Source organism: Capsicum annuum, chromosome 8 (genome assembly GCF_002878395.1).
Source record: "Capsicum annuum cultivar UCD-10X-F1 chromosome 8, UCD10Xv1.1, whole genome shotgun sequence".
NCBI lineage: Eukaryota > Viridiplantae > Streptophyta > Magnoliopsida > Solanales > Solanaceae > Capsicum > Capsicum annuum.
Genome location: NC_061118.1, coordinates 144,886,406 through 144,904,890, shown reverse-complemented (window position 1 = coordinate 144,904,890; position 18,485 = coordinate 144,886,406). Strand labels below are relative to the sequence as shown.

Below are 18,485 nucleotides of genomic sequence, written 5' to 3'. Positions count from 1 at the left end.
AAAAAAATTACTAAAATGGATCTAGAACTGATTGGGGAAGAAAATTACACTTACCTGAGCAAGAGAAATTCAAAAAATTCTCCTAAGGAAGCAAGAATCAGTCGAATTATTTTTTTCGAAAAAATAGGAATCAAAATCGGGAGAAGGAAGAGTTTGAGGAGAGAGAAATGTGTAGTTGAAAATATTAAATGGTTTTAATAAATATTTTCAAAATTAAAAAATACAAAAAGGGACCATGTTGTAGTTTTCAAAAAGTTGTATTTTTTCCTCAAGTTTTAAAAATGTTAAAGGAACCATGACCCCACAACCCTGACCCACTTTTTAGACCTAACCCTAAAAAATAAATGAAAAAGAAATTTGGTGTCTATGACTCAAAATAAGCTTTGAAAGTGGGTAGGAATCAAAACTATCTCTGTTAATTATGCGTTTTTAATATATTACCTTGGATATTATTATAAACATATTATTTATTATTATAAAGATTTGAGTAGTTTAATTCAAAGTTTCAAAATATTTTTATTGTACTATATTCAATATTATAAAAAAGAAAACAAAATTATAAAATTAATAATTAATTTGTTTTTTGAGGCCTTGAGATTTTTGGGGTCTAAATTAATGCAAAACTTCAATAGCCTCGATCACCCATTGAGCCAGCTTGTACACCATGAGTTCTGCCTTTGGTCAAACATCTCCTTCCTTATGGTTTGTTGATTCAATGCATGTCTCCTTCCCCCTTAGTTCGCTCTGCTCTCATCCTATCCGCCTTCTTTTCCTTCAACTGCGTAATGAAGTAACCGGACATTGGTATTGTCACCATCGAAAACATGTCAGGGCTCCTCGTCCCCGTAAAGGTCCACTTCCTTGCAAAGCCTAAGAGATACTTGAGGACTTAGGCGACACCTTTTCTGACGGGAAGAAATTTGATGATGACGATGATGATCAGCCATTGTGAATAATGAAGCTTATAAGTAGAGAGAGATTCAAAAGAAATATGATATTACTCATTAGGAATATATCCTAAAAACTAGCCCTAGCGATCGTGGATATTTGCACAACTTTTAAAGTGAAAAAGTGATGAGATGTTCAAGTTTGCAAGTTATTTGGTGGAAGAAATATTATTTGACATTGCAAACACTGATTCCAGATTTAATTATTTTCTTTTCGGCTTAAAATCGTAAGAATTCACTAAAATCGTAATATTGGAACAGGACCATGCAATGCACTGAAAGGCCAGAAAATTGGGGTTGATCGCATTTGTCACCATCACTAGCTGTCACAACATTTCTTTTTTCTTGTGACTTCACATTAGAAATTCGATACTTATATTAGCTAGATAGCTGATTAATTTAAATTCACAGTATAAGATACTCATTAAAAAGGGAAAGTACTTTTGATAAATTAGCATCAATATTCAAAAACCATCAAACACACCTAATCAGCTATATATAAAGGCATCCACAAAAAAATAAGTGGGTAAGTATTTAAATTATACACTTTTTGTTTTGTTGCCATTAACGGTTTAAGAAACTAGAATTTGGTCCAGCCCTACTCATTAGACGTTGGAACGTAACACAAATCACACAAGAAACAGGCAAACTCATAATTGGAAAACTATATATTTTTCAATGAATAAATACTTAATTGTATAGACAAACAAAAAGAAATTAAATAAAGCTATACAATGTCATTTTTCCTTAAACCAAGAAAGTTGTACGTTGCCAACAAATTGCTTTTCTTCCTCATATATATGTTATATGACATATATATAGTTGCTTATAATGATCTGAAAAACTTGCATAAACTTGAGGCTCTAGATAGATCAATTCATCACCGTTTTTTTTAATAAGCAAGCACTATTTGATTAAAGCTGCATGCAGAATAAATTTTAATATACTAACGGACAGATCGCTAGCTACTTACAAATTTATCTATAGGTTATATCTTCTAAAGAATAATCCAACAAATAAAATCAAGTACATGGTCTTCTATTCCATCTCCCTCTAGCTAGACTATGACTTCGTATGTATATCATGATCGATATTTGATACTCTTTCGTTGATAATATCTACAGGACGAAGTCTATAGCATCCAGATCTATACTTCCTGCCAAAGCAAGTTCATGTTTACTATTCACTGCTAGGTCATGATTTAGGTCTTCTTCTTTCAAAACCGAATCGATATACTCTTCAATATCGCTCATGTTCTCATCATCGTTAGCTACTCGTTTTTGCTTATCACTATCATTTTCCTTTTTCTTTTTGATCTTACAAATTACGTAATCCTTCTTCTTAATATCCTGACTATAATGCAGAGAGTATTCTGTCATCAACCACTCGCCATAAGCGTCCTTGATCGATGATTTGTGAGCGGTGCGAGGTATGTACTTCAAACTTTTCACGTACCCCATAAGCCTGCCTTTATGGTCAAACACCTCCTTCGCTTTGCATTGTGGGTTCCATTTCCCCTTCCCCGCGCTTCGCTCTGTTCTTATCGAATCCGCCTTCTTTTTCTTCAACTGCGCAATGCAGTAATGGGTGTTGGTGTTGTCGCCCTCGAAAATCTGCCATGGCTCCTTGTCCCCGTAAAGGTCCACTTCCTGCATCAGTTTGTTTTGTTTGGGGAGTGGATCGTTCCTTGCAAAACCTAATAGATATTTCAGGACTTCGGTGTGAGTTGGGTGAAATCGATATCCCATTATGGAGCAAGTTTGCTTATACCAAGACATATTCAAAGAAATATATAGTGCAATGATCGTGTTTAATTACTTACCAATGCTATAATGCTTTCTAGAAGAGCTATATATAGAGAGATACATAATCTTCAGAGTTAATTAACTTCCTAATTATTTTCTACTTAGGAATGGGCTTTGATAATTAACTTGCTAATTATTTTTTAGTTAGGAAACGGCTTAGTTTATTAACTTTTAATTATTTTCTACTTAGGAAAAGGCTTTTGGCTCAAGTTAACTAATTTCCTAATTACTTTCTAGTTAGGAAATGGCTTTTGGCTCAAGTTAATTAACTTCCTAATTACTTTCTCTCTTTCCGCACGTCACCTGGCTACACTTAATTAAAATTCTCTCTTTTTTTAAAAAAAAATAATTGAAATGAGTTTCTTAGGTTAGGTATTGAACAAAACTACTAAATTTTTAACCCTAACCATATTTATATGTTATGTAATGTTGTATTATTTCATTACTTTTAATAGCGTCACCCTGCGCCAAATTAAAATTTTCGTGCAATCCCTCAAAGAGGGTTTCATTTTAAAAACATTTAGTATATGGATACCGAGATATTGCTAAAACATTACTTTTTCTATTACTTTTTATATGCTTCTTTCCTTATTTTTTCTTTATCAAACGATGCAAATTTTGATTATTATAAATTTAAATAAAAAATCATTATAAGTTTCGTGTGTGTGACACCTTTAATATAGTGATGGAGTTAGAATTTTTACTAAGTGAGTTTGAAACATAAAAGTAAACATACAAAGCCGCCTACGGGGTTTCAACATCTACTATATCTATATCTATATCTATATCTATTATCTATAATCTATAATATACTCCCTCCGTCCCATTTTACTCGTCCCGAATTTCCTAATTTGATTTCTCATTTTACTTGTCATTTTTCATTAATCAAGAGAAGACAATTTTTTTCCTTTTTTACCCTTAGTATTAATTATTTTTTCTCCAAATTAAAATGTAAACATCATTTAATACGGGTACTTTGGTAAAGTAGTCCTGCTATTAATTGTTTTTCTTAATCAATGTGCAATGTCAAATTGGGACGAGCAAAATGGGATGGAGGGAGTATTAAAAGTGTGAAGGGCTTTAGAAATTACTTGTTAGAAGCCATCGGAACTAATGAAAACTAATACTTTAATTTTTTTCATTAGTTTAATAATTCTAAATCAACTAAATTCTATTTTAAGAAGATTTGAAAATTTTAAAATAAATATAAAAGCGTTAGAATAAGAAAAATTTAACAAATATTAAAATTTTAAAAGTTTTAAGTACGTAATAAAAAAATAATTAATGATTTTTTAAATATTTGACTTTAAAAACAAGAAAAAATAATTTAAATATAGAAAAAAAATAATCGTACCGCACATATAGTTTAAATTGATGGGTATCTCTTAGCCTCTAGCAGTAAGAGAAATTGGTGTTGCATTGTAAACCGCAAAAATAACGATCCATCAACTACTTGAACTTTTGGTGGTAATTTATATATGCTTACATTAAAATATATTTCTATATTTATATTATTATATTAAAGTGTGAAGGATCTTTGAAATGTGATTTAAACTTTTTGAACTTCATCAAAAATCTTTGCAATAGATAAATTATTTAATTTTAAATAATCGAATGTTACACGTACGAGGCACGTATGATTAAATTAGTATATAAATAATTTTAATTATATATAAATAATATATAAATATAAATGACCTAAAGAGGTTCAATAGCTAATATATATAAATAATTTTAATGATGTATAAAGATGCAATTTTTTTCTCTTGCTAGCTCCGACCTTACTTTCATAGGTCAATATCTGTATTTTTGCGGGTGGAGTTTTACTTCTTCTTTTTTCCTAATTTTTATTTAAAATTATTTTTTTCATGACAAGGGTTTAAATCCAAGATATCTGCCCTTTGATTAAAGTAGTAGTAGTAGTAGTGGCCAGAATTCATGATAATGGAAGGCGGTGGATAAGATATAACTCATGTAATTATGCCCTCTAATAATTTTCTGCTTTGTAATTCCTAGTTCTGGTAATAAAAAGTCATTTTATTTACCAAAAGGAAAAGCTGATACTGATGCAATGGGAGGATATGTGAAGATTTTTAAAGCGAAACAGTACCGCTTGCATAGATATATTTGATTCTGATGAGATGCAGTCAGAAATTTTTCCATCAAGGCCTATCACTATTGCATACGTAACTGCATGGAGAAGATTGATGTGCAATAACTATGGCTCACCTAAGTTGAGTGAATTTCCCAGCACTCCAAGTTATATACTAAAGACAGGTTGAAGGCATTGACAATCAGCAGTTCTGGTCTGTGCAGGGAGGAGAATGAATCCCTTGTGCATTTGTTTTTTGTTTGCACTGTACTATATATCAACTATAAAACATGGGGTAAAATGACCCTGATGAAGAAGTTGCATGGTGCAGTGCCCCACATGAAATGCAGAAGCTCTATAAAGAGCACAACTTTATAGATTTAAATTGGCAGGAGGAGCATGGCAAGAGAGGAATCTTCAAGGCATACACAAAGGACTGCTTGAAAAGTTAACAACACTGTCCAAATTTGAGTCAGAACAAGTTGGAAGCATTGTTGCAAAAAAACGATATCAATCATCACCGATGGAAATAACAAACATCGGAAAACAATGAAAAACATTTCTTACAAAATTGACTTCGGTCGTTCAAAACAGCTCAATCATTTCCAAGTATCTACTTATACATGAATGAAAACTAGTGTCTCAACTCATCGTTAAGATCAGCTACATGACAACACATCGATAAATGATGAATACAAAGAGGCAGACAAATCAACACCTACTACTCTGAACATGATGCTTTTCTCGGGTCGGTCTTGCTTTGAAAGACCCACAAAAGTTTGATTTGTATGTATTATGAAGGGTTTTTGCTAAAACACTTTCTGAACTACAATTATAACTAGAAACGCCTAATGTCTTTTGGAGGCTTAAAGTGAAGAGGATGAGTTTCTGGGGTGGCAGTTTCATCTTCTTTCCACATCTTGATGGTCTTATCAGCTTCACAACTGATCAGCCTTGAACCGGTTACATCATAGGTAAGAGCATAAATGCCAGCCTCACTGTCCAGTGACCCTGAAACATAGTAATGAGTAGAATAAACCTATTGCTCCTCTTGGTAAAGTGAACAATAAAAGTAAACATCAAATCATCAACACACATACCAGGTTGAACAACAGTTTGAGCTTGCTGGAAATTGTGACCGCTTTTCCAATCCCAAAACCACATACTTCCATTGTCACCTTCACAATGAAACACACAATGCATCAGCAACACATCATTGACCTCCAGCTTAAGAACCAGGAGGAGTAAAGCAGGGAGTTGGAGAAGTGGCGGGACAAAAATGAGGGGAATGGGTCAATGGGTGGTGGCATTAACTATTTCTCACCTCCAGTGACCATTACACCTTCATCATTAACTGCCATCGCATTGACTATGGTTTTCTGTTGGGCACTGGAAAAGAAAATGGCGACATGACTTTAGATTCGATTTACTAAGAAAAAAGGATACTGAATATGACGAAAGATATATTAAGATGTAGATGCTAAGTTTTTATGGCATGTCACAAAACTTACAGCATGTTGTGCATAAATTCTCCTTTTGGAAGGCTGAATTTTTTTATGTTGTCCGCTGATGCAGAGGCAAAACAATCCCTGCAGAAGAATGAAAATAATAATTAGTGGTGTAAGGTAAGGAATCAGAAAAATAGCAGCGTCTGTCATGTAAACATACTCCGAAGGATGCTGAGCCATAGCTCGAACAGATTTCTTGTGATGTGTGAGAGTTGCCATTGTTTTACCTGCCAGACAAGGACAATTAATGATAGTAGGAAGTTAGAAACTGAAACCATTAAAAAATAAACAAAGTATAGATTGAACTAAAGAAATCCGTTACCATATCTTAGGTCCCAGAACTTAATGGTACTGTCATGAGAGCCAGTTATAACCTGTGGATCCTGAAACAAAACTCCCCATCATGAAATCTGATTGTTAAGTGTCGGCAATAATGCAACTACGAAAGACTCATTTAACATATGATTATGACATCATCAAAATGAGACATTGTGCATGCTGTTTTTAGTAGACCTGGGAGTTCTTTGTTTCTTACTGTATTTGTTCTAATTATACAGAAACCACTTCTAAAAAGACAAGGACGCATTAGTAGTTGCTAAGGTTTAACTGTCTCATGAAGGTGCATCCATTTGCATGGGCAGTCTGTACTGTGCTTCTACAATGTGAACCTCCTTATCAAGAAACATCCAGCCGCCACATTAGGGGTTAAAACAGAAAGTATCTCTAGGTCAGGAAAAAAACAGAAAGCTTCCAAAGAAAAGGTCATTCAAATCTTGTACTCACATAGATTTTAGCATTAAATCACAATTCACAATATATGAAAAACCACTAGACCACCACCACTACAGCTGAGCATTTCATTCACACCAAATATTTTGATTCAGAAAACCTTTTTGTTGGGTCTAAATAACACCAAAAACAAATGATAACCCAAGACATGTTTTTTGTTTCCACAAAAGGTCAGCCCATAGGTTTTTAACTTCTATACTTTTCCCTTCGATTTTATAAATTGCAGCCTTACCCTCTTTTCCCCCACTTTTTGCCAATACAGATTTAATCTCTTTAATTTTTTTCTTCACAAAAGTTAATGAGATACTCTTTTAAGGGGAAAAAAAAGAGTAGTGGTATGGACAACTTAGACTGTTAATGGAAAATACATTTGGCAGCATCGGGGATGTGAAATTGGTCTTTAATGTATAATTTTCACCCATTTTGAGAAAACTTCAAGAAAATTACATCAGCTTGAGGTGTCTGGATGAGAATCCGTGAAGTGAAGGGGCCAAAAATAGACATATGTGCAAGTACAAGTGTCTACTTGAGAATTACACTTAGTTTAATATATTTAAATTCTTGAAAGTTGTGAAAGTTGTACGAAAATATAATGGCGCCAAACATTTCTGAATGTTCCAAAACAGGAATAGACAAAATTTGAAATGGATAGAGCAACAAAAACAGTAGTACATATTATGTGAAGTATTGTCCTGTATAGAAGGAAACCTAGATTTTTCTAGCATCAGAACTAACATCTAAATTAAAATTTGCTCCTAACAGACAGTAATATCAATGCAGATTACGGTTAGCTTCAATGAATAAAATAAGTTGTTAACAATCACAGGGTGAAGAAAATTGAACCAAATTTCAGAAAAAGAAGATGGAAAAAAATCTGATAGCTAGGAAAGTAACAACGAGTCTATGTAAATCAAAAGGGTAGAAGTTAATTGGGTTCTGAAAATAGGTAGAGGAAGTCCTACGGGGCAAATACATTTCACGATATTTTATTTATCGACCTGGAAAAGGCGTACGACAAAGTCCCCAGGGAAGTGCTTTGGAGATGCTTGGAGGTGAGTGGAGTACCGCAGGCATATATCAGAGTAATTAAGGATATGTATGAGGGAGCGAAAACCCAGGTGAGGACGGCGGGAGGAGACTCAGAGCATTTCACTGTCCTGACAGGATTGCATCAGGGATCTACTCTTAGTCCCTTTTTGTTTGCGTTAGTAATGGATGTGTTGACGCGGCGTATCCAAGGGAAGGTGCCGTGGTGTATGCTTTTTGCAGACGATGTAGTCCTGATAGATGAGACTCGAGGGGGTGTGAATGACAAATTAGAGTTGTGGAGGCAAACTCTGGAGTCTAAAGGGTTCAGGGTGAGCAGAACCAAGACAGAGTATGTGGAATGTAAGTTTAATGACGTGAGGCGGGAGAATGAGGTAGTAGTGAGGGTAGAAGCACAGGAGGTAGGGAAGAGGGATAAGTTCAAGTATCTCGGGTCCGTGATCCAGAGTAACGATGAGATTGACGAGGATGTCTCGCACCGTATTGGGGCGGGATGGATGAAGTGGAAACTCGCATCGGGGGTGCTGTGTGATAAGAAGGTGCCGCCCAAGCTTAAAGGCAAATTCTATAGGGTGGTAGTCCGTCCGGCCTTGCTGTATGGAGCGGAGTGTTGGCCAGTTAAGAACTCCCACATCCAAAGAATGAAGGTGGCAGAAATGCGGATGTTGCGCTGGATGTGTGGACTGACCCGAGGGGATAGAGTTCGGAATGAGACTATCCGGGAGAAGGTTGGTGTGACTTCAGTGGAGTGTAAGATGCGGGAAGCACGATTGAGATGGTTCGGACACGTGAAGAGGAGGGGCATGGATGCCCCGGTCCGTAGGTGTGAGAGGCTAGCGTTGGATGGTTTTAGACGGGGTAGGGGTAGACCGAAGAAGTACTGGGGTGAGGTGATTAGGCGGGACATGGAACAGTTACAGCTCACCGAGGACATGACCCTAGATAGGAAGGTCTGGAAGATGCGAATTACGGCAGAGGATTAGGGCCAGTTCGGGTCGCTAGTGTAGGGAATTAATTGGTGGGGGTGTATTCCTGTTATGATTCCGTATTCAATGTTCCGTGTTCCATGTTTATTACGAATATGTGTGCTTTCCTCTGCTTTATATTCCTGCATTCCTGCTTTACTCTGTTTTATATTCCTTATGGGTGCCGTATCTATGTTATGTCATCTGCTTCTGTGCTGTACTATGTGTTTGTGTGATATCTCGTGACTTGAGCCGGGGGTCTTTCGGAAACAGCCTTTCTACTTCATCAGAGGTAGAGGTATGGACTGCGTACATCTTACCCCCCCCAGACCCCACTAAGTGGGAATACACTGGGTTTGTTGTTGTTGTTGTTGTTGCACTGCTCGCAGAGCATTATACCTCAAAAATCCAGAATCAAGCTCTTCTTTGAGTATGATTGGGTCCTGCAGTGGTAGAGTTTTGAGTTCTATTTTCCAACGTTGTATGGAGTTCACTCTTGTGTTTGTCCTACTTCCTTTAGTTTTTTGGCGTAGTCTCAGTCTAATCAGTCAACTGTTTTACTTAATGAATGCGTAAGTAGAGTAGTAATCTAGTAGTCCAATTTTTTTTTCTTTTTGATCAATTAGTCTGCTAGTCCAATCTAACTAAGATTAAGACTCCAGAAATTTAGGAATTCAGCTTTAACTAAACTAGGGTTTCAAATCAGGATCAAAATGTTCCTACACCTAGATTTTTGAAGCTTCCCGTCATGAATTCACGCTATTATACCTCCAAATCTTGGGATATCTTATTGCCTCCAACTATAAGAGAATCCTTACCATTGGCCTGGTAAAAACAGAACAAACAGTATTGTCGTGTCCAGATAGAGCATGAATTTGCATTTTGCTACGAATATCCCAAACCTGAAATCATGGTAAAATTCAAATAGAAGTTAGAACTGAACCAGTGCTGACATTGGAAGTAGACGAGTAGAAAACTACTAAAAGCTACAGTACAAGGATCTGCTATCGCCCAAGAGAAAAGGCATCGGTAATGTACCCGGCAAACAGAATCGCGACCCCCGGTGAACAAAATGTCAATGGTTGGATGAAGAGCCAAGCAATAAACACCACTGAGGTGGCCATGATAAGAGCGGATCACCTGAAAATACACATAAGCCAAAATGTACCCAAAAAGAAAAATCGACCCTGAGTTGTGAATGACATTAAGAGCACTATCATAATTACCTTATTTTGCTCCAGGTCCCAGCATTTAACTAGCTTATCATCACCAGCTGAGAACATGTATGTGTGTTTATCACTAACAGCAAGGCCTGCAAGGAGATTCCTATTGTCACTGGTCTATATCTTAGGTTAGAACTCAATATCCTCAGACATGTTATAATATTTGATTGTATTTCTGAACAAATAAAAGTTCTAGAGAACACACCTCGGACTTGTTCAATGTGCCCTGTTAAAGTGAGCTTCAGTCTTCCACTTGCTAAATCCCATATCTTGTACCATGGCAGAAAAAAAGCTATACTTAGTGCATGATCAGCAACAAACCACAAATGCCTAATGTATGTGTAGCCATCAATATATAAAAATGAAAACTGGTATCAAATTCCCACCACTCTAACAAAGACTCAGGCAAAGAGCAGATGTGCCATTGCCATTATATACTACATGAATGCCTTCGATAACACAGGATTGCAGTGATATAACATTGTCTCGAGTACCAACTTTAGAGCCTTGTATCAAGTCACACACAGATATTCCAACTGACCTCCAAGATTTTCAAGACTCATGATTAGAAGTGGTAGTTATAGGTAGATAGTATATAATCACAACTAAATCATCTTCATTGCTGGCCATGCATACTATAAATCTTTTCTATGCACATTAACAAAATCCAGTCTGCATTCAAATAAAAACTGCACAACTGTACATCAATTTTCACCTGAACTTGGAGAAAACAACCAGTGCAGTTATCACACTCTCAAAAATAAATTCTGATACCAGCAATAATATTTCAATTTTCTTTTTCCTTTTTTTTTAATTGGTGCTATTTCAATTTTTAGTGCAGGATGATAAGTGTGTATGTCGGTATTTCTTTCAGCATAATTAGCTTATCCAATATGATACTAGCTGATGAGAATGACCATGACCCCTTATCTGACAGCTTGGAGCTGGTAGAACTGGTCTAAGGTGCACGAAAAAATAAAAAAAAGAGAGAAATGTTTCATCTCTTCATAATCTGGATTCTTGACCAGTTCCTCCCACACACACACAACCCCAACCCCAACCCCACCCAAATCAGAAAATAAAAAAAGACATTTCCAAAGCCAAACTAACAGGTTTATTTCCTTTTTGGTAACGGAATTATCCAGATACAATGTTATACCTTGATCGTGCGATCTGCTGATCCTGTACAAAACCAAGTATTACTAGGATCCACTGCGACGGACCGCACCCATCCCAAATGGCCACTGATAACCTATACAATTAAACAATGCCATGCATTGGAAATTAGATTTATAATATGCCATGCCACATTGAAGATTGAACAGCATAAACAGTGCAGGTGCAAGTATAAAATAATGAAAATGAATTATTGACAGTCTTTTGAATGAACTAGACCCATATATAGAGTTTATCCTTTATGAGACTAATGACTACTACATAACAAGATGTTTTGTGATTCAAATTTACGAATGTTTAAATTGTTGCAAAGCCACCCACTATCTTGCTCTTTTGACCAGACTGCAGAGTATAGGAACCTGGAAGTCAAATCTTCTTAGAGATGAACTTTTCATAACTTAACAATTTGATCCGGTAAAGTGGCTCTACAGTTTTAAACATTCAAAATTTAGTGCAGAAAAGTAAAAACATTGAACATCTTAGTTATGAATTTTTGTAATCTAAAAGCAGGTCATAAGTAAAAATCCTGGAGGCAAAATTTAAGATATTAAGTATAGCTTCATTTCCTCCACTAGATAATTGATAAGGTTACAACCAAATTTTCAGGAATATGACAATATCTAAATGACAATAGCAAGAAGGTGAAATTCATTCAGACACACCGGCCTTCTCAAGAATTAAAACCACTACATGAAAACTTGGAACCATAAGAAATTTACTAGAAATCAAACATAGAACCACAGCCCTAGGGTTTAATAGGTGTACAACGCTCAGCCACTACAACAACAGAATTATCTTACCCTATAATTTTTCCAGGGAGCACGCCATATTGGGCGAGGCCATTTGCTTGGTATTCTTTCCATGATTGCAGCAGTTGACAAATTTCTGAAGGGAATAAAAGTAAAGAATCATTGCATGAGTACAAGATATGATTGTCTTAAAGAAGAATTCCTTTGCAGTTTTGTCTTGGTTGATTGATTGGAGAGCCGATTTTGCTAAGGAGGAAAAAAACATAAGACAGATCCATCCAAGGGTCTGGTCCAGTGTTCAATTCAGAAGGTGTAAACTGTGAAAATTAGAGTTCAAATCCCAGCAAAAACAAAAAGCACTAGATGATTTATGCACAAGTTGGCCTAAGCACCCCAATTATAAAAAAATAAAAAGAAAAAACACATACAGACGTCATTGTGGCTCTGTTAAAATGGAAACAGTCATATACCAGCACAAGCATCTAAAGTTCTGCACTCAAGATGAACTTTTGATATGTAAATCCCAGGACTAGGTATGTAAAGGACCTTTTGGGAAAAAAAACTTATGTCAAGGGACTAAATAGGCATACAAAATAAAGTATTACATATTTTTATATTCCAAATTACACATTAAGTTCTTTATGTCATTTGATTAAACTCCTATTAGAAGGCATACAAAAAAAGGGTAACCTAACAATTTTGAATTATCTGTTAAGAAACATGAAAGGTGAAATACACATTTGACACAGCCATCCATCAAGTTTTGTATAGTTCACTTCCTGTAGTATTTTGACAAACACATTATTCTAGTATAGGGTCTTTCGGAAACAGCCTCTCTACCTCACCTTTGAGGTAGTGGTATGACCTGCGTACACTTTACCCACCCCAGACCCCACTTTGTGGCTATACAGGGTATGTTGCTGTTCATGTTGTTGTACATTATGCTGGTATAATCATTATTCATACTAACAAATTTTGTAATGATACTTTATACAAGGGAATTGGCAATCCTAAAATACTATAACACATCATAAGACAGTTACAGTCACCACTTGTGTCTATAAGAAGATCTCATAACATGAGCACAGACTATCCATGATGATATCCAGACATCACATGAAACTAAACCCCTCAAGCTTATGGATAAACTCTATCAAACTGTAAACTTTGAAGCCTTTTTTTGGTGGTTCCGCGCTTAAAACTTAAAGCCTTGCAAATACCCATGGTAGAAGTTTATTCACGTAACAGAATATTGTATCTAAAAAGTACCATATTTGAATGAGTTGGTAGAGAGTGCTACTTTTTTGAAAGAGAAAAGGTCAATAGAGCAAAAGAACAGACAAACTCACATCATGTTTACAGCATTCACTCTCATCATGATACTCTTACTTTAGCACAGGAAATAGCAAACAACTAATTGAGTGGTTTCTAAACACTTCCCCACAGCCAGCTACAGAGCCCCAATAAGTTCCCGAGAGGATTATTACAACTATGTCCAAGTTTATTACCCAAAATTATAAAATAGCCTAGTCTTATGTAGGGAGATGGAATTGAAAAAAGGCTTAGCAGACAAAGTCACAACACCACAAAAACAGCTTGATACCATTTCAAAAAATTAACATCATCTCATTTAATATATTGAAATATAATAGGAAAGAAAGGTGTGCATAACAACCTTTCAGATGAACCTTGAGAAGGAACAACAGCATTGTTTTTCCCCGAGAACCTGACATCAGTCCTGCAAAATAATTCCACAATATTGTAAGCATAAATTAAGTATGGAAAGGCCAATCAGTACCTGACAACATCCTATACTCCCAAATTAAAACCCACCAAAATCTATTTGGGTTGCATGTGGATGTCTAAAGAAGTAACAGAAAGTACTTACGGGCCCTTCGCTGGTATGGATGGACCAAGAGCCAGTTCATTTCCAGTTCCTTCATCTCTTGCATTTTCAGGACCTGCCATGAAAAGCTAAATGTCTATCACAAATGCAAGAGAAAAAATTAAACCAAAAAATCAGAAATATATTTCACTGTGGCAGGTTTCAAATTCCAGCAATATTTGTCCTTTAGAAAACTAACACAATATTGACAATTTGCAGCTATTGAAACCAACTGACTCAACCTCAGATAAAATAGTCTTTAACAAACCAACGCTGCCCTCTAATGATGCCCCCAAGTTCAAACTTGTGCTTTCTCATAATATGTTTCTAATGCACTCAAATGTCAAAATGCTAACAATTCTAGCAATCTTTCTTTACTCAACTACAAATTAATAATACTAACAGCTCGTGAGAATTTTGATAAGAAGATATGGCACGTCAAGTTCTGCACGTGTGCTAAAATTATAAATTTCTTTTTGTACTCTTTAATCGTTATGATTTCTCCCTACCTATCATCTTTCTATTCAGAGAAGCTGCCAAGCAGGTTTATTACGGAAGAATTTCAGTAATCCATTCACAATATGGAAGGGAAAAGAGGATCCCAGGTCACTGTGAAAATTGTTGATGGGTGGGTCACTATGAAAATATAATGAATAGTTTGTATCTTGGGTTAGCTCTCCTATTCAATCTGTAAGAAGAAAGTGCAACACAAGGTTCTAAGTTGACAACAAGATGGAATACCTGGAAGAGCAAGGACATTGAAGGGTGCAGAAGCTTGTTGAACCTGATTCTGCACAGCAGCTTTCGCATTAGAAGATGGTTGCGCCGCTGTACCTTTTATCCCTCCATACTCAACATTTAGCTGTTACATTAAAAACCCAATATCAGTTTGAATCCCCAAAACATATAAGATAGACACCGAAGAATTAACACAATTTCCTACAACTTGTAAAGCATGCCCACCAAAATCTAGTACTCCCTCTATTTCAATTTGTGTGTCCTACTTTCCTTTTTAGTCAATTTCAAAAAGAATGCCTATTTCCTTTACTGGCAACTCTTTAGTTTCAACTTTCCATGCGGCATGTTTAACATCACAAAATCAAAAAACATTTTAGCTATGTTGCTCAAACACTTACCAGCTTTCATCAAGTGTGTGTCCGATCCTTCAAAAGTAGTGCATTTTTTTAGGATCCGACACGAGTACGACCACATTTTTGAAGAGTCCTAGCAACTTAGCATTTTAGTAGATTATATCTTTTATTTAAAACTCCAAGATTCAAAAGTCTTATTTACTTAAACTCCGCGCCGTGCCAAGTCGCAACAGGACAACCAAATTGAAACAGAGGGAGAATTGTATACTTCCTTTCTAATCAACTCAGCAGGAAAGAGAATTCTTATTTAATATGTTAAACTCCGTGCCAAGGAAAAATAGGACAATCAAATTTCTTTCTCATCTAGTTGGCAGGAAAACTTATAATGCCTACAAATAATCAACATAACTAGTAACTAACCTTATAGCTCGTTCGAATTTTCTTACTGCATAAAAGGAATTAAGAAAATTAATTGAAAAGCAGATAAAGCAAAGGAAAATTAGGGTTTGAATGAGATAGATGGATGTGAGTTTAAGGAGTACCTTAGAGGATCAGGAAGAGGGAAGTGGGAATGGAGAGGGGCAAATAGGTCAAGTGATCGTTTTAGGGATTTGAAGCTTAGCTTCTTCAGGGATTGTGGCTCTACTGCAACTTCCGATTCCATTGTTGCCCCTGACATGGAAGAGGGGAAATGGCCGGAATATTATAGGGCTCTGCTCTTTTGATGTTCGTTTCGCGGTATTACTCTTGGGGTAACACAAAAAATAATATTGGGGAAAAATAACCCACAAAATAGTCGATTGGCCAAAAGTTTTTGTTTTTGTGGTATAATAATTTTATTAAGAAAAAAATAAATATTTTAAAATTAATTTGTTATTAAAAGTATTTAGAGGGTGTAAAAGATATTTAATTAAACTTTTTGAAACTAACATAAGTTTTTGTGAAGTAGAGAGTTTTAAAAAATAGCTTCTACAGTAAGTATTTTTTTTAATCTTAGCTAAGAATAAATTATTGTTTTAGTATAATATTAGTAAAAATACTTTTCAACCGAGTTACTTGGTAGCTCTTGTTGATAGAGCGTGAGTGACATGTATTTCGTGAAATTAGTTGAGATGAGTGCAAATTGACCCACACATAATTATTATTTTTAGTATATTAATTATGTCAAATAAAACATATTAATTTCCAGAATTATCTTTTAAAAAAAAAAATGTTTCTCAGGAAAAAAATCTAAATGTCTCAAAAATAAAGTAATTGATACAACTCAAATTATATCAAATGTTTTTCGTATAAAATTTCTAATTCTTAAAAATAATTGTGGTTTATCGCGCATATAAATTAAAAAAGAGAATCTTTTAAAGAAAATTTTTAATAATGTGCTTAAATTATATATCATAATCAGTATATAGTCTATAACGTTCTTCACAATATAATATTATCGCAGCGATTTATTTGCTTCTTATTGTTGGCATCACTTAGTTAAAAAAAAATTACTCACATCATACAATATTAATCAATTTTTGAAAACAAAAAAGACATCTGCTAATCTATATGCAATAAATTAAAAATTGAACAAATAAAAACCAGAAAAAAAAAAAAAGAATTATACGAAGTATTTTCAAAACTTAGCGCAGAGGAAATTAATAAAGCGGCTGAGACCAAACGGCCCCTAGGGTTTAAGGTATTTGTCGAAGAAAGCACGAAAATCCGAGAGCGACCACCGTCACCAAAAATGTCGAAGAAAAACGATTTGGGTCGCCGGAAAAGACAGCACGAGTTCAATCTAAAGAGTATAATTCTTTCCCTTTAATGTATTATTCTATAATCTAGTGATGTGATACTAATTTATTTGATTCATGGTGAAATTGTAGAGGAAAAAGAAGAGAAAGAAAAGCTACAGAAGAAGCTACAAGCAAAAAAGAACAAGATGAAGGTATGACAAATTACACTCTCCCTTTATCATCTCGAAATTATGCATGGTTTGCCTCTTTAATTGCTGATTATGCGACTATTTGTGACCCCCTAGCTTAGGATAAGAGTCGCACATTACATCAGAGATGTTGGGCGTATAATTAAGTAAGGCTTTACATCTAATTGACACGTTTTAAAGCCGTGGGTCTAGACAACATCACTAGTCCATTGATGAACCCTAGTGTGAGCCTCGGTCCAAAGCAGACATTGTCACAAGGCCGTTACATTATTTCTCTGCTGTATTGACTAATTTAATTACGTACAAAAATAGTTATGACCTTTACTGGGTAATCTTTGTTTATTCAATAGTTGTTCTATGCATTTATGTTGCTGGGTCAAAAAAAACAAGTGGAGTTATCTTTAATGATGATTATAGAAGTTTAATCGCACTTGAACCGAGAGTCTTTCGGGAACATCCTCTCTACCTCCACGAGGTAGACCCTACTTGTGCAATTTCACTGGGTATATGTTGTTGTTGTTGTTGTCGTAATTATAGAAGTTTTCTTTATGAAAGAAAATGAGAGAGGAGCTGATTTGGATGATGTTGTGATTTAGGTGGATGGTAAGGACAAGAAAAAGAAAGGTGGAAGTGGATTTCAAGTGGGGAAGAAAAAATTGAAGACAAAGATGACTCCATTGGCCAAAGCTAAAGCTGCACAAGCAATGGAGATTGAAAAATGAGATTATGCTGTAATTTATTTCAGGTGTATGTATGCGGGATTATCAATCAGAAAGCTCTGATTGATTCTAGATCACTGTATTAATCCTCCTCGTTCTCTCTCATAGTTTGGTATTTGAAATTGAAGCCTTTTACAGTCTTTCTTCTGCAATTAACGATAGAGAGTTGATATTTGTTCACCTTCCATGTTGCTATCTATACTCTTTCTTGTGCTCTTACCGTTTAAAATTTTACTCTTCTTTTGTCTAGCAACGTTTTGAGTTAATGCCAACTACCATACTTAACTGAGTTGAGTAGTTCATTGTGGAGGTTTTGAGTTCAGATCCTGAACAAGTGTGACAGAAGGTTCTGGAGTGGCATTCTGAAAATGAGTGATGAGTATGGTAAATTGGTAATTGTTGAATAGCTTATACCCTCTGTTTCAATGTCAATGATAGGGGGGAATAGTTTTCCTAAAATAAAACCCAAAAAAAGAAAAACAGTAGTGTCATACGTATGACATTTGATATTTGAAAGCATTATTGCAGGGTAAACTGTATTTCCATTCATTAATAAAAG

At 35.3% G+C, this 18,485-nt stretch overlaps 3 protein-coding genes across 3 annotated transcripts; 1 reads left to right on the top strand and 2 right to left on the bottom strand.

Moving 5' to 3' along the window:
• Positions 1-2,065: 2,065 nt before the first annotated feature.
• LOC107879233 lies at positions 2,066-2,602 on the bottom strand. The gene has a single exon (XM_016726316.2). The coding sequence runs from the start codon at positions 2,600-2,602 to the stop codon at positions 2,066-2,068; it is 537 nt and encodes a 178-aa protein (XP_016581802.2).
• Positions 2,603-5,386: 2,784 nt separating this feature from the next.
• Positions 5,387-16,083, bottom strand: LOC107839163 (protein pleiotropic regulatory locus 1). The gene is made up of 17 exons (XM_016682544.2): positions 15,820-16,083; positions 15,698-15,722; positions 14,928-15,048; positions 14,190-14,262; positions 13,977-14,039; positions 12,353-12,437; positions 11,536-11,628; positions 10,582-10,645; positions 10,380-10,465; positions 10,192-10,293; positions 9,972-10,055; positions 6,675-6,735; positions 6,513-6,579; positions 6,356-6,433; positions 6,169-6,233; positions 5,945-6,022; positions 5,387-5,855 (listed from the first exon to the last, which is right to left on the bottom strand). Exons 1-17 carry the CDS (start codon positions 15,954-15,956, stop codon positions 5,683-5,685), a joined length of 1,455 nt encoding a protein of 484 aa, XP_016538030.2. The 5' UTR covers positions 15,957-16,083; the 3' UTR covers positions 5,387-5,682.
• A 725-nt stretch (positions 16,084-16,808) lies between these two features.
• LOC107879730 lies at positions 16,809-18,106 on the top strand. Its single transcript, XM_016726678.2, has 3 exons — positions 16,809-17,067; positions 17,149-17,210; positions 17,804-18,106. Exons 1-3 carry the CDS (start codon positions 17,010-17,012, stop codon positions 17,927-17,929), a joined length of 246 nt encoding a protein of 81 aa, XP_016582164.1. The 5' UTR covers positions 16,809-17,009; the 3' UTR covers positions 17,930-18,106.
• The last annotated feature ends 379 nt before the right edge of the window (positions 18,107-18,485 follow it).

Bases quoted from the DNA above. Each gene is read 5' to 3' on its own strand.
- LOC107879233 (XM_016726316.2), bottom strand. From the start codon at position 2,602: ATGCAGGAAGTGGACCTTTACGGGGACAAGGAGCCATGGCAGATTTTC.
- LOC107839163 (XM_016682544.2), bottom strand. From the start codon at position 15,956: ATGTCAGGGGCAACAATGGAATCGGAAGTTGCAGTAGAGCCACAATCC. The intron at 10,466-10,581 runs GTGTGTTCTCTA...ATCTCCTTGCAG, and splicing joins GCACATTGAACAAGTCCGAG to GCCTTGCTGTTAGTGATAAA. The intron at 6,580-6,674 runs GTAACGGATTTC...CTTGTCTGGCAG, and splicing joins GTTCTGGGACCTAAGATATG to GTAAAACAATGGCAACTCTC.
- LOC107879730 (XM_016726678.2), top strand. From the start codon at position 17,010: ATGTCGAAGAAAAACGATTTGGGTCGCCGGAAAAGACAGCACGAGTTC. The intron at 17,068-17,148 runs GTATAATTCTTT...GTGAAATTGTAG, and splicing joins GCACGAGTTCAATCTAAAGA to AGGAAAAAGAAGAGAAAGAA. The intron at 17,211-17,803 runs GTATGACAAATT...GTTGTGATTTAG, and splicing joins CAAAAAAGAACAAGATGAAG to GTGGATGGTAAGGACAAGAA.